The sequence below is a fragment of the Thunnus thynnus genome, chromosome 13 (assembly GCF_963924715.1).
Source record: "Thunnus thynnus chromosome 13, fThuThy2.1, whole genome shotgun sequence".
Taxonomy (NCBI): domain Eukaryota; kingdom Metazoa; phylum Chordata; class Actinopteri; order Scombriformes; family Scombridae; genus Thunnus; species Thunnus thynnus.
The window spans coordinates 16178263-16193474 of record NC_089529.1 but is presented as its reverse complement, the minus strand read 5'-3'; the positions used below and the strand labels follow the sequence as shown (position 1 = coordinate 16193474).

Genomic DNA, 15212 nt, shown 5'->3' with positions numbered 1-15212 from the left:
TCATGGTTTGGGTGCAGCAGGTACAGTCCAATAAGGGAAATCATGATGCAACAGGATATAGTGATATTTAAAGTCGAACTGAAAGATGTTTTTCTCCCTTTTTCCAACAAGCCCACATAGCACTGGTTATGCTACAGTACACAGCATAAATGAGTACACCCCCTCTTGATGTTTGATGGAGAGTGCTGCCCTATTTGTTTCTTCAAAATTCCCCACAGGTGCTCAATATGGTTGAGGTCAGGTGACATATTCGGCTACTGCAGCACTTCCACCTTGTTCTTCCTTAAGAATGCAGCAGTGGCCTTGGAAGAATGTTTAGGGTCATCGCCATGTTGAAAAGTGCCCGATGACCCAGAGTGTGGAGCGAGGGTAGCATCCTCTCTTTCAGGATTTTGCAGTAAATCCGCAAATTCATGATGCCATCAATGAAGCATGATTCCCCCACATCTTCAGCACTCATACATCCCCATATAAGAACTTAACCACCACCATACTTCACTGTGGGGACCATGCACTTCTCACTGTGCTCCTCCCTCTTGCGACGCCATACATTTTGGATGCCGTCAGATCCAAAAAGATTGACTTTGGTCTCATCAGACCAGAGTATGGATTCCCATACCCATCCCAAAGTCTTCACCTTTGTCAATATGGAACTTAGCAAAGGATAATCAGGCTTTCTTGTGCGGCTTCAGCAGTGGCTTCCTGTGTGGACGACAACCATACATTCACAGCTTTTGCCAGCTCTGAGGCACTTGCTTGCCGATTCTCCTGCACTTTTCTCAGCAAAACTTGCTCATCGTGAGGGGAAAGCTTACAGCGACAACCTGGATGTTTCCATCCTTTTTGAATTCTGTACCACTTTTGCTACTGTGTTCTGAATTAATAACAATGATTTGCTAATCCTCTTGTACCCTTGTCCTTTTCTGTGCAATGAAATAATTCTCTTTCTCAAGTCTCCAGACAATTCTCTCCCATGTGGTGCCATTGTTGTCAGCATTAAGTCTGAGTGTGATTCAATGAGTTAAGTACCACTTTAATTGTCAACTAATTACACCGGTTTGAGTGGGCTGGTTCAACCAACTCATCTGGTGATCAGTTGCCCCTAAAGGGCACTAAAAAAACATTTTATCAAGTGATATTTTAAACTTTCAGGAGGATGTACTCATTTTTGCAACATAGCCTTTTACCATTTTGACAAGAAAATCATATTTTCCTGTTTAGTATTGACATATATCACTGGTAACTAAGGAGAGCTGCAAGAACATTACATCATATAGGAACCCCAAACATGTCTTATATGTAAAGGGAAATCTCTAAATTTGTTAGGTTTAAGAGAGGGTGTACTCATTTATGCAATATACTGCTATATCACTTGAAAAATGAAAACCAGTAAGCTAGGTTCCTACAGTAGAAGAAGTGTGCCACCAAATTTGTGACAGATTTGAGATGGCTCATTGCTGTTTCAACATTATAATGCCCCCGTGCACAAAACAAGGTCCACAGAGAAATGGTTTTCCCAGATTGGGGTGGAAGAACTTGACTGGCCTCCAAAGAGCCAACAACTCCAATGAACTGGGATGCCGACTGTGAGCCATGCCTTCTTGCCCAACATCAGTGTTCAACCTCACTAATGCAAATCCCCGCAGCCTGGTTCAAAAATCTTGTTAAAAACCTTCCCAGAGAATTGGACGCTGTATTTTTGGGGACAGTGAAAGGCTTTATTATAGACAGCGGAGAGACATTAAGAAATGAGGGAGAGTGAGCTGCACCAAAGGTCCTTGGCCAGACTAGAAGCAGGGACGTTGCCGTAGTTCATAGTCAGTGTCTTAACCCCAAAGCTACAAGGGCGCCCCATAACAGTTTACTGCCAATGGTTTTCGAATGAGTTGTTCAAATATTACATACTGTGTGGGTTTTAATTATTTATGTATATATGTATGTAGAGACTGTAAACTTTATTGTAAATATTAATTATTGTCTAGGTATTTTATTAATATTAGATGAGCAGTAGAGAAACTAATTTTTCTGTTGTTTGTTCTTCCCCTTTTCTCATAGCCATGTAATCAAATTTGCAAACAAACAAAACAAATATGAGTCAAATACACCCACATAATGCTCTCCATCTATTTTCAACAGAGCACCTTGTTGACAAAATCAATAGGGAAGTTTCAAGTTCATCATTATCCAAGTCAGTGTTTCCCATTAATTACCTAGACTGTGGCAGTTTGTCACAGTTTCATAATGAACCAAAAATATTTTTACACTTCTCATAATAGCATAAAAGATCTGACATGTTTTGCGCTGTTGCTTCGGCGAAGTTAAAGTTTGTGGTGCTCGCGATTTTGTTGTTGGGTTTATCTGAAGGTGAGTTGTTTATGTGAAATGATTCAGGTGTGTTTTTACTCAAATGCCAACACCAGAGCCCCGCTGAAGCTGCATGCAGGTTAAATACGGGTAGCTTTAGCTACTAGGAGTCGCTACAACCTATAGGCATGTTTAGCTAACCATCACGGCTCCAAGCTAACAAAATCAAAATAGTTGCTGATTGATTTTCCGTCAACTGACTAATAAATTAATCATTGCAGCTCTAATTTTTTGCAGAAATAAGTAGTGAACACAAAACAATGTAAGAAAATGGTTATAATAGCTGGTTATATTTACTGTGTTATCACCATTCATATCTATATGACCAATGTGTTTATGATTAAATTGTTTACAAGAGCACAATATTCTTCATAGATCTAGCATCTTAATTTTGCTCTCAAAGTTCACCAGATTGATGCATTTAACTTCAAAATGTACAAAATTTTCTTTTTAGGGAGTTTGAAACTTTCAAATCGAGCATTGATTTGATATGAAATATGAATAAAAGTTTAACTGGAGAATGCGACTCCTGAACTTGACGTGATGTGCTGCTCAGTCCACTTGTGATTGTACAGTGGCGTTACAGAGTGGAGTTTCTTCCCTCACTAACAATCTTTGACCAGTTGCAGACACCGGCTGCGGAGAGCTCTTTAACCAGACTGCATTCAAGTCTAATGTGGGCCTGTCATCAAGTTAATCTTGGAATAATGCTGTTGCTAATTGCATTAATTAGTGACAGTTGATATAATCTGCTGTTGGCAATGTTTGTCATTTTAATCATCAAAAATGATGGTCAATGTTGCCTAAAAAGCTGCTACTTGAATGTTTTGTACATTGCTCTTTGCTAATAAGAAAAGAAAGTTAAGAGTCAGAGTTTGTTACCAGTGTGGACACATACTTTTTTACATTCACACACATTCACTAATTTTCATAAGAGCAAAATGCACTGTAGGCTGTTGTAAAGTAGAGCACTGTTGCAACACCAGCAGGGAAAAAAAGAGACAAAACACAGAAAGGGAAGAAATAATCAGCTTGGAACATTCCTAAAAATCACTAATAATATTTCAGTCATAAAAAGGTGTTGGGTATCAAATGAGCCTCAAAGCATTACTCCTCTGCACCAGAGATCCACACCTACAAATCACTTCCATGGAAGCTCATCCTGATTAATTTTCATATTGAGCTACACTACAGTACATGGGGAAATGCGTCACAAATAATTACAGGTGAAACAGATTTTTATGTACCTTGAGTTGTTAGAGGTTTGAAGGTTGGCTCAATGCCAGCTTGATACTTTGGCTAATTGCTGATTTGCAATTATTTGTCTATTTATGTATTCCAGGCTGCACTAGTGCTTAATGTGATTGAAAATCCACAGATGTAGAGTCCAAGCATGTGCTGACTCGGAGAGGAGATGTTTGAAAGCATGTTCTTAACATTTGGAAAACAAGCTAACAAGAATTTGTTGTTGATGCAGGATTGGAGGCTTCCCCCTCACTGGTGCTGAGAACAACACATTTTCAAAATGATGTCATTGTTTACAGCTTATACATTATCCAAAGTTACATATAGACATGCGTACACTGTACACATTTTCACACAGTCACTACTACATACTACACAAAGTAGAAAAGAGCAGCATTATACCTAATTAACAGACACAGCAGGCGGGGCAGAGCAGTGCATGAAGATAAAGCTGTGGATGGATGAGGGGGAAGTGTAAACGATGTGGAGAAAGGAGGCAGAGAAGCATGAAGCAAAGGGCAACACAGATGGACAGATAATGCAGAGGAGTCGTGAAGAGGAGGAAAGAACAGAGAGATAAGATCATTTAAAATTCCCAGAGGGAATGAATACACACTGTATGTTACAGCTTATAACAACAACATTTGACCAAATAAAAACTGATAGGCAGACTGTGAGAAAAAAAAAAGAGAAAGTGTGAAAGAGATGACAGGAGGAGGATTGGGGGGAGGGTGAATTAAGAGGAAATATGTGTTAAAATGTATAAAAATAATATATTTCATGCAGTATAAGTATGATACACCTGCAATAATTAATAAATGATCTAATAATTTTTAAAAATTACTTTGATTTTCTTTTGTTACTAATTCATCATTATCCAGATAACTAAGTATTTAAAAATAATGAATGATCATTAGAATCACTGATGTTTATAATCAGGTTTAGTGTAAGGCTGCAATGAACACTTATTTTTGTCATTGATTAATCTACCAATTATTTTCTTGATTAATTGATAAAAAGTCTATAAAATGTCAGATAAAAGTGAAAAAAAGTTGTCAATATTTCCCAAAACCTGGATTCAAATCTGTTGTTTCATTCAACCAAAAGTCCCAAACTCAAAAGTTTTCAGTTTATTTACAAACATATATTTACATATGACAAACAAGAGCATCAAATAGTCACATTTGACGGTGACATTTTGGCATTTTTGCTGGAAAAATGATTGAAACAATTATTCAGTTATCTAAATAGTTGTTGATTATTTTTCTGATGATTGACTAATCTGTAATTGTTTCAGCTCTAGTTTAGTGTTTTAATGTTTAAATTTCATAATAAAATTTGAATATTTCATGAATTAATGATAAATTATATTTATTATTATTTACCATTAAATAGTAAAAAGATGCATAAAATCAACAAACTATTGAGTAGTTGTTGCTTAACCATTTATATTCATATTTGTTAAATATTCATTCATTCACACAATATTTAAGAGGATTGAAGAGTATTGATTTGGTTTACCAGGACAGAAGATGGGCTGCCATGACAACACCGGTTGTTTCGTGTCTTGTTTTTTTGTTGTTGTTTTTTGTTTGTTTTTTATTTTTATGAAAAGGTCAGCCTTGTCAAATATAACAGACACCACTTTCACAATATGTTTCAGATAAAACGTTACGTACATAGAGAGAGACATCCTGACACATACACACACACACACACATATTGCATTACCTGTGTGTACATGGTTACACAACAGCTATACAGACACCACATGTACCACATGGGATAATACTGCTCTGTCCTCTGCTGACATTTCAGAACACGCTGTTCTTTACAGAGCAGCAGTGTCCTGATCAACCCTGACATCTGTCCGTCACATCTGTCCGTGTCACTGACACACACAGAGGTTGGACACATGTAAGCACATATTGTTCATATTGTATTGTATCTATCTCTCACCGTTTGGAAAATCCTCACCGGATCAGCATGTTTCTACCCTCATCTCTTTTTCTTTTTACTCCCTTTTTTTCTCTCCGGCCCCAGAATACATCAAACAATGATCCAAGAAAAAAAAAAAAAAAATCAAATAAATAAATGAGACGAGGGGAATCTGAAAACAAAAAGTAATATCCACTTCACAGGCATGCCGCAGATGATTCCTGCTTCATCCTGCACCGTCTCTCTCTCTCTCTCTCTCCTTCTATTCCTCTTTCTCTGTTTCCCTTATTGTGGGAATGTATTACAGGTGTGGTGCGTGTTCACTTGTAAGCAGGAGAAACATCGATTTTCTGTCGCCTTTAGAGGATAACCAAAGGATATAACACTGTGCGGTTTGTGATAGGATGCTGTGTGTGTCTGTGTGTGTGTGTGTGTGTGTGTCTGTGCGTGTGCCGTATCATCGAGATTGGTCTAAAGGAACACATAAATAAAAATGTGCATTCCTCTGTGACAATCATCTCACCGCACAATAAGAAAAACACAAGACCACACACGCTCTGCATCCAAAAATTGTTGTATACCTGAGCAGTCTTTTCATGTCTTTGTGTGTGTGTGGTGGTGGTGAGGGGGCCTCTTGGTATTTAGAATTTTCAAGATTTTTGCAAAACGTGAAAAAATGGTCCCCTGAGTTTAGATTTGGGGGGGGTTTGACACAGTTTTAGATGAAGACAGCAGTGAAGAGTATAAGCAAAGTTAAGGTTAAGGCTAACCAGTTTGGAATTGATTGAAAAATATGAAAAAGGATGGGCTCACAAAACAATACATGGATGTTTGTGTGCGTACGTGTGTGTAAGAGATTTGTGACAACGCTTGTAATTTGTCTGCACTGAACCAAGCCTATTGTTGCCCTTGTAAACTGGGAGCAATGAGTGTTTCATTCAAGATGAGTCTGATAACAGAAGCTCTGCTGTATGAATTCAATTAATTCTGCTTGTCTCTGTCTATCCTTCTTTCCCTCCATCTCTTCCTTTCATATCCATCCCTCTATCCTCTCGTCTCTCAGGTTATGGTGGGGTGGAGTTACTGTTGGTGCTGTGTGGCCTGGATCTCTCTCTGCCTTGCCCTCGCCACTGCATCTGCTACACTTCACCTAGCACCGTCTCCTGCCAAGCCCACAACTTCCATGCCGTGCCCGAGGGCATCCCCGCCCAGAGCGAGCGCGTCTTCCTGCAGAACAACAAGATCCAGCGGCTGCTTCGCGGCCACTTCTCGCCCACCACCACTATGTTGTGGCTTTACTCCAACAACATCTCCTACATACAGCCATCCACCTTCCACGGCTTCGACCGCCTGGAGGAGCTTGACCTCGGGGACAACAAGCACCTGAAGGCCATCGCTTCAGATACCTTCCAGGGCCTGGGCCGGCTACATGCCCTGCACCTATATCACTGTGGCCTGATCAGCCTGCCTCCAGGGATCTTTGCAGGTCTCCATAATCTCCAGTATCTCTACCTACAGGTAAATGGATAACAGCCTTCTTTTATCTCTTCTGTGTATTGCATCTGCAGCCACAATCGCATTACAGTGTAATCTGTCTATCATCCTGGCTCAGCACTTACTGTTTATGAATTGGATGCTGATCAAATGCTAGCTGTTATCCTGAGTGCAGCTTCCCTCACATATAGTGCACTAAGGTAACCTACAGTATGGCTTCTGTGGTCAGCCACTGTAGGTAAACAGTATAGGGATCCAGGATTTAGGATGCGGTTTCATTAATTACATGGTGGTTCATGACAAGAAAAGCTTCTAAGCTTCTGAAAAGGTTCTCATATGCATATTATTGATGGGAAATCAATTGATATTGACACTGTGAGTGAGAGGGGTAAAGGTTACAGCTTGAATGTTTGACAGCATTCTTACGTCATCTATAACAGTTTGTTACAGCAGCTTGTCAAGCATACAGAAAACTACACCCACAGTAGTTGTGAGAAGATCACCCTCAATCACTAGCCTTTCCTTTTCCTCTAACAGAGTCACGACTTCTCAAATGTATCACTCAAAAGGGTAAAAAAAAAAAAATCATTTTCTCTCTCCCCTCTTACACTGCTCACCACTTTTTCTAGCCACTGCACTCTGGAAGCTGTACAGATCTCTGACCATCCGACCGTCCTGCATCAAAAAATAAAGCAGACTTTGAACTCCCTGCAGAGTCCAGCGATATCCTGCACTTGCACTGTCCTTTGATTATGTCTTCTGTGAAAAAAAAAAACTATGATTTGTGTTGATGTTGTAAAATATGTGTGCTTTTTCTGTTATGATGTTATTGGTTTATTGTGTGTAGGGCTGCAACTAATGATTTTCAGTATCGATTAATCTGCTGATTATTTTCTCAATTAATCGTTTTGTCTATAGAATGTCACTAAATAGTGAAAATGGCCATTATAATTTCCCAGAGTCAAATTTTACATCTTTAGATGTCTTAATGTATCTGAATAACAGTATAAACCCAAAGATATTTATAAAAGCAACAATTATTCGATGATCAAAACAATTATTGTTGATCGACTAATCGCTTCAGCTCTACCTGTGTGATGCTGAAACCTAGCTAAAAGCTACACTATGGTATGCCACTGTTGAAATCAATGTCACAAAATCAAGAAGAATGTTTTCCTGATATTAATCAATGACATGATAGTATATGTGTACTAAATTACACACAAGTAATGATAGACACTGACCACATTTTAAACTTCGTATTTTACCTTTTCTCCTTCCCCTACACTCTGGCAGGACAACCAGTTAGAGTTCCTGGAGGACGACCTGTTCATTGACCTGCTGAACCTCAGTCATCTCTTCCTGCATGGCAACCGACTGTGGAGCCTTCGCCAGAACACTTTTCGTGGGCTGGGGGTCTTAGACCGCCTGCTTCTCCACCAGAACCGAATCCAGTGGATTGACCGCCAGGCTTTCCATGACCTGCGGCGCCTCACCACCTTGTACCTGTTCAATAACTCCCTGACTGAGCTATCTGGTGCCAGCCTCACCCTGCTGTCGGCTCTGGAGTACCTTCGACTTAATGACAACCCCTGGGAGTGTGACTGCAAGGCCCTGTCACTTTGGGATTGGCTGCGGAGGTTCAGAGGCTCCACCTCTTCACTAATATGTGTTTCACCACCAGAGCTGGCGGGGAAGGACCTCAAAGCAGTGAAGAAAGAGGAGCTTCCCAGTTGCTTATCAGGTGAGGGTCATGCACGAGGTGCCCCAGGTGAGGAGACGGATCACGGGGAGTCTTTAAACCACCTGAATCGCCACCGAAGCCATCACAACCACCATCAGCGGCCGTACTTGCCCCACGGGGATCAGTACAACTTGCCCTCCCCCTCACCCCTGCCGCGGCCACCCAAAGGAGGCCGTAGAAACTGTACCCGCCGGGGCCGCAAGGCAAAAGGGGGGCTCAATGAGGTGCAGGTACTACGGGAGGGGGGTGAGAAAGACTATTCTCCAGATGGAGGTAAATATGACCTGTCTGTGACTTCAAGAAGGAAGAACAAGTGCATCCCTAGAACTTCGGTCGGCCCACCGAGTGGGGTCCAGAGAGCTAATAATAAAGCAGGGTCACGCTTTGCAGATTCTATTTTCTGCTTCGCATCAGCTCTGCTGCTGTCACTCATCTCTGTGATCCTACGCTGATCCAGGAAATGGACACTTTTGTGCTGGTGATGCAACCTTATGATTCATTCTTCTGAACCACCCTGCCCTGGCTCTTTAAATGAGGCGTGTGTGCATAACTGTTTGTGTACATGACTGTATAAAGAAAATTATCAAATATCTACTGTCCAATTATCCCTTCGGTATTAAGGCAGGGATGTTTATGAGTCATACTGAAAACACGGAAGTCAGGGAAAACAATTTAGCCCATTGCTTTGATGATGTCACCAAGGGGAACAACAGGAATTTTTTTTTCTCTGTGGCATCAATTGCTTTATGGAATTTATGTTCTCTTAAAAACTGTACAGCCACATAAAATAACAAGCCAATGATTCTTTCAAATAATGGCGAGAAGAACAATAAGGTTCAAAACAGTTCAAGGCTCAGTCTCTATGTTTAGCCCTCTTGACACAACAGCGCACCCTCCATCTGTCACTCACGCTGAGACAAAGACAGTCATTCATTACTGTCATACTGCTCACTCTACAGCACCGTAAGGTCCAAAAACAAAATACTGTGGCAGTAAAATGAGTCACTGTGAAGAGTTTTAGCAGTAATAACTGTAATCACTATATATTGACTACTAAAGTGGTTTTACTCGCATGTCTCACAGCAGGGTGAAGCCACTTTAATGCACATCTGTATCCTTGGCTTTCAGTCTAAACTCAACACCACTGGAGTTGTGAAACATCAATATAACTGACAATATGTCTAGCCATGTTAAAAGGTGTCCATTTCCCTTCCTCTTGCATCCCAACAACTTAAAAGCCATCCGAAATTAACCTAATCATTATGAAAGCCAACTGGTCACAGTAAGTTTAAATGAGTGAGTGAGTGAGTGAGTGAGTGAGTGAGTGAGCGAGCGATTACTGTGTTACTGTTTGTATGAGTGCGTGTCCACTAAAGAAATCACTAAAGCCATGCGAGTAGAAAGAAGCTAGATAGCAAGAGTGCCTAATGAGAGCCAGTAGCCAATGAGGACAAACTACGGAGGGAGGAGATGGTTTCATTTGCTCTTCAACCTCACTGATTACAAAACAAGAGGCCTCAACGAGCCTGAGAGGTCAACACGAGCAGGCCGAGGAAAGGCTGAGGCCTGAACCTGGCTCACAAAACTTCTGATTCCCAGGAACTGTTATGCACTTTCCTCTGTAATACTGTGGAGGTTAATTAATCCTTCACACAGAGATGATTCAATCCAAATAGTCAAAGGATGTTTTCTTATGCTGGAAAAATCAGCCCTTCAATCAGTGATGACCAACCACAACACTGCAATACATGCCTGGCAATGGTCTTATCAATCGCTGAAGACGGAAAACAAAAGCAGTTCAGAATATGTGAGGACTAAGAAACTGCTTCAGAATTCCTCTCTCGTCCTCTCTGGTGTGTTCAGTGCTTTCCCAAACAGATGGACTTCTGTGAAGCCCTGATTGGACAGTTGGATACTAATGCTGCTACGTCTGAGGAGAGCAATTCCTGGAGCCCCTTTCTGTGGCTCTGGATTCTTCTTCAGGAAATAAAAGGACAGAGAGAACTGTGGGACACGGCGCCCTGTATGAACTGGAGCGGTTGAAGCACACACACACACACACACACACACACACACACACACACACACAACCCCTAACAAAGCCCGATCAATCCCCTTCTCAGCCTTCCTGTCCTCCTGCAAAGTACTAACCGCTGTCAGTCCAGGGCTTTCAAATGCCAGAGCAGGGCACCACAGATGCTGTCCAGGCTTTGACTTTAGACCTTTCAGAGTCATTAACCCAAAGTCTAAAGTGCTCGATTACAATAGGTGAAACCTGTACAGACACACACGGGCCATCCGGGTACCTTTACTAGCCAGTAATGCTAGACTAAGACTCTTCATTTCTTATAGCATTACAGAGATATAAATACTATTTTAGAAAGGAGCTGCCCTTGTATGCAAAGGTAGCTAAACAGCTAAAATCATGACATGCTGACAAAAGCACAAAAAAAATGATTAGGTTTGGTTTGCTGGCAATTTAAAAACACATGATTTGGATGAGCAGGGGCCACATTTGTATCCTGCTTGTGTGTGTTTCCCTCTGAGCCCGGCCTTCTCCGTGTCTATCTATCTAAATGTTGGGGACGAACAGAGGCCTGTCACTGGTGTCATTCTCCTGACATGTAGGATTAGTAGACCCCTACTGGTGAACTTGTTTGTGCTGCTGTGAACCCAGAGGTGATGTAAATTGTGTCTGTTTATTCCCATGAGGATGACTTTTGTATGAAAAAAAAAAGAAAAGAAAAAAAAGAGAAACTGACTCTCTGTTGTGTCTCACAGGTTCCCTGAAAAAATGAAAAGGGAGCTAGGGGCTGGAACTTTATTTTTTATTTAACATGATTATTATGATTATTTCTTTTTTTTTTCTTCATTTGTCGTTTTTTTGTTTTGCTGACTCATTCAAGATAAACGGTACACTGCACTGCTCCTCTTTTCTTTTCTATCCTTCTACTCATTCCTCTGTCTTTGCCCTCCCTTCCTCCCTCTCTGTCCGTCTGCTCTCTCTCGTCCTCCCTTTCCACCTTCTCCACTCCTTCCTCTTACACCCTCGTTGCTCCCTCCCTCCCCTCTATCTCCTTATTCTTTTCCTCTCCTCTCTTTCTTTGTGCAACCCAAATGTTTTGTATGTGGTTATCAAACAATGCCAGACTCAAAAGCTGTTTATAAATAACATTAAACAGAAAGTGTCCTCAAACGGCTGAGGTGGTCTGTGTTTGTATGCCTCCCTTTTGTTAGTGCGTATGCACATCCGTCTGTGCGTGTGTGTGGCTAATAGACAGACTTCCAAAATGAGCCCTGAGGCTGAATGATAAGGCAATGAAAGGAAAGAAAAATGGTTAAAAAGTGAAAAAGGTAATAAGTACGCACATTCATCTGCTGCTGGGAAGAGAAACCCAACCACTTTTAAACAGGATACATTTTAGCCTCCTTCATGTCCTAGTTTCACTCACACACTCAGCAGCCTGGTATAAAATATGCATCAGAATGACTGTAAGCACATGCACACACATGCAAAAACTCACTAATACACACATATACACACACCTGTCGAGCTGCATTAGCAGCATGGGGGAGCGAGCGAGGTGTCTTGTGTCAGGTCAAGGTGAGGTTGAATAGAGCACAAGCATGTGCAACGTCTACTTTGATTGTTTTGCATGGTGTTCATATTTATGCATGTGTGTTTGCGTGTAGTGCTGAATCGCTCTGTGTGTGTGTGTGTGTGTGTGTGTGTGTGTGTGTGTGTGTGTGTGTGTGTGTGTGTGTGTGTGTGTGCGTGTCCACTGGTGTTTCCAAGTATGCCCACTGTCACGGCAGATCCAGCCTGACAGCCGGCAAGGGCAGGGGAAGAGGTAAGCCTCTGAGAGAAAGTATCACTGCTCTGTTTGTAAAACAAAGCTGACAATTGGGGGGGAGAAAGAGAGAGAAAGAGAGAGAGAGAGAGAGAGACAGAGAGAGAGAGAGAGAGAGAGAGAGAGAAAGACAGAAAGAGAGAGAGAGAGAGAGGATGAGTAAGGCACAAGGATTTAAAGGCAGAGGGGTATCTGTGAAAGAAATCCATGAAGTAGTTATCAGCACCAAACAGACCAGCAGCCAGGGGAGAGGAAGTGGGGATAATATGGGTGGCTGCAGCATCTCTCCAAATGGATACACTGCTCTGAGTTGTGTTTGGTTTGTCGCTGCATGTGTCCCAAATGAAGCTTGTATACAAGTGTTCATCCATGTAGAGGCGTGATGAAGAGCAGCGTTTAAATTAGAGCGCAGAGCCTCTGTCTCAATGAGTTCAAGGCAGTTTATGAAATATGAATCCGCTTCTAAAACTCAGGTCACATGGGTAAAGACACATTAATTATAAACAGGGACTCAGTGTTATCTTATATTTAAGAACAGTAAAGAATGACCGATGAGGGAGAAAGATGAATGAATGAAAGGAACAAACAAAAGGTGCAAAGTAATGAGGAAAGGAAAAGTTAAAAAGATGGAGGAAGATGGTAGAAAGGTAGTAGATTAGGGAGAAAGGTTAGAACGAAGGAAGAAAAACAATAGGATGGTGACAGATATGAGGAATGAAATAAAAGTGTACTCAAGGAGCTAAGGAACAAGAAAGGGGAATAGAGAGACAGGAGGGAAGGATGAAGAGAACTAAGAAACAAGACAAGTATGATAAATGACAGAAGGAAAGAGGGATGCAGTCCTTGCATGGAAGGCAAAAAGAAAAGGAAATTAAAAGATATAAAGATGCTGTTGAGGACAATTTTAACAAAGTTTTGGAGAGAGGAAATTAAGAAAGAGAACAAGGTAGTGAGGAAAGAGTTGTGGAGAAAGTGACGCGCAGGGAAAGAAAGAAATCATCCATAGAGACGTGTGTATACAGGCTTCATGATCAAACAGAAGAACAGCTCATCCACTAGTTCAGTCCCTAAGCTGAGGATCTGAAATAGCCGCATGTGAATATTTATATATGCCTATGTTCCCTTCCAAAGGCAAAGAGGCCAGGCAAAATTGATTTCTCCGTGTGAATCCCCGAAGAGTTGAGACTCAGCAAAAGAAAAGCTGAAAAGAGCAAAGGAGAGTGAAAAGAAAGAAATAAAAGCAGCGCCAGAAAGAACATTGGGAGATTTTGTGAAACAAGCGGAAAACTAAGAAATGGGAGACACCTTCGGTGAAATGTAAATCCACCAAACTGATACATGCAACTTTTGTCTCGCATCCACTTTCTTGAGTAGAATATTCCCAACACATGATTTGACTTTCGTTCCCATCGCCATCCAAGCGCATGGCATCCATCACGCACCAGCTCACACGCCTTACTGTAAGCACCATTAAACATCAGCCTTCCTTTTTGCTGCCGTAACCTCATCAGGCTGCATTACACTCATTATAGGCAGATATCTGATTCTAATTAGGACAAGGGTCAAAGTGTGGAACCGTAATGGAGCCAAAGGGGACGTGCAGCCATGAAACCACAAGCGTATAGTGAGATCTGACTTGATCTGTCGGAAAAATTTAAAGCCCTTCGATTTCAAGTCAAAACTTTCATCGCATTCCTTCCCAATTTTACATTTGTTAATGGCCCCTCTTACTCCATCTTAGTCTAAACCGGCCATGCTGAGTAGTTCCTTTATTCAGTACAAATTATTGTCAATTGTCAAATCCAAATATCACAGTTTTAAAAAGGGCAACGAAAGTGCATGTACATACAACGGAGAACAGTCAGCCACAGTTGGAGACATTTTCAACCTTTAAGCAGCCGAGTCTTACACAAGGAAATCCAAGAAATGACATTTGACTGCGCGGCTGACATCTTCATAATCTGTTGTGTGCGCATGCTGAATCAAACACGTGTTTTCATCAGTTATAGAGTCTTGCTGCAGCTTTATTAAATGTTTCATCATCCTGGATTAATGTTTTAAATAAGTGAGATCTGCGTTGTCTTAGAGACAATATTTGTGTTTCTAACTACATTATTAATGTTCCTTCAACTAAACAATCTTGAAACAGATGTCTGAATTTATTCAAACACAGACATCTGAAAGGAAGTGACAGCACTCAGACATTCTTACTGTCACCATGCTGGCTCTCATTTGAGAGCTGAATACTGCTGACAAACCAAGGCTAAACAGAGGTGGAGTTTGGAAAGTATTTGTAATGGTAAATAATAAATAATGTAGAGAATGGACAAAAATGTACTAAAGATACCATTAAAAAAGTATAAATGGTTGTAAATTGTGTGAACGTCTTTTGGCTCATATAATGGAGGCTGCTGCATGTGAACATCCAGTTAAATGTCACAGCAAAGATGTTTTCAGTTGTTCTGGCTGATGAGGGCTCTACAGAAATGCTTGACTGACACCAGTAAAACTTCAGTGACCTGAGTAGACGACCCAGTTCAATATCGGTGTGTGAAAAGTGAAATGAGTATCACCCT

General features: G+C 41.1%; 1 protein-coding gene across 1 annotated transcript in view; it reads left to right on the top strand.

The window, feature by feature from the left end:
* The window catches only part of LOC137195714 (reticulon-4 receptor-like 1), a 93785-nt gene extending 81799 nt beyond the window's left edge, over positions 1-11986 (top strand). Inside the window, exons 2-3 of the mRNA XM_067608296.1 lie at positions 6611-7065; positions 8338-11986. Coding sequence (XP_067464397.1) covers positions 6611-7065; positions 8338-9237 — 1355 coding nt within the window. The 3' untranslated portion in view covers positions 9238-11986. The remainder of the gene's footprint in view (positions 1-6610; positions 7066-8337) is intronic.
* The last annotated feature ends 3226 nt before the right edge of the window (positions 11987-15212 follow it).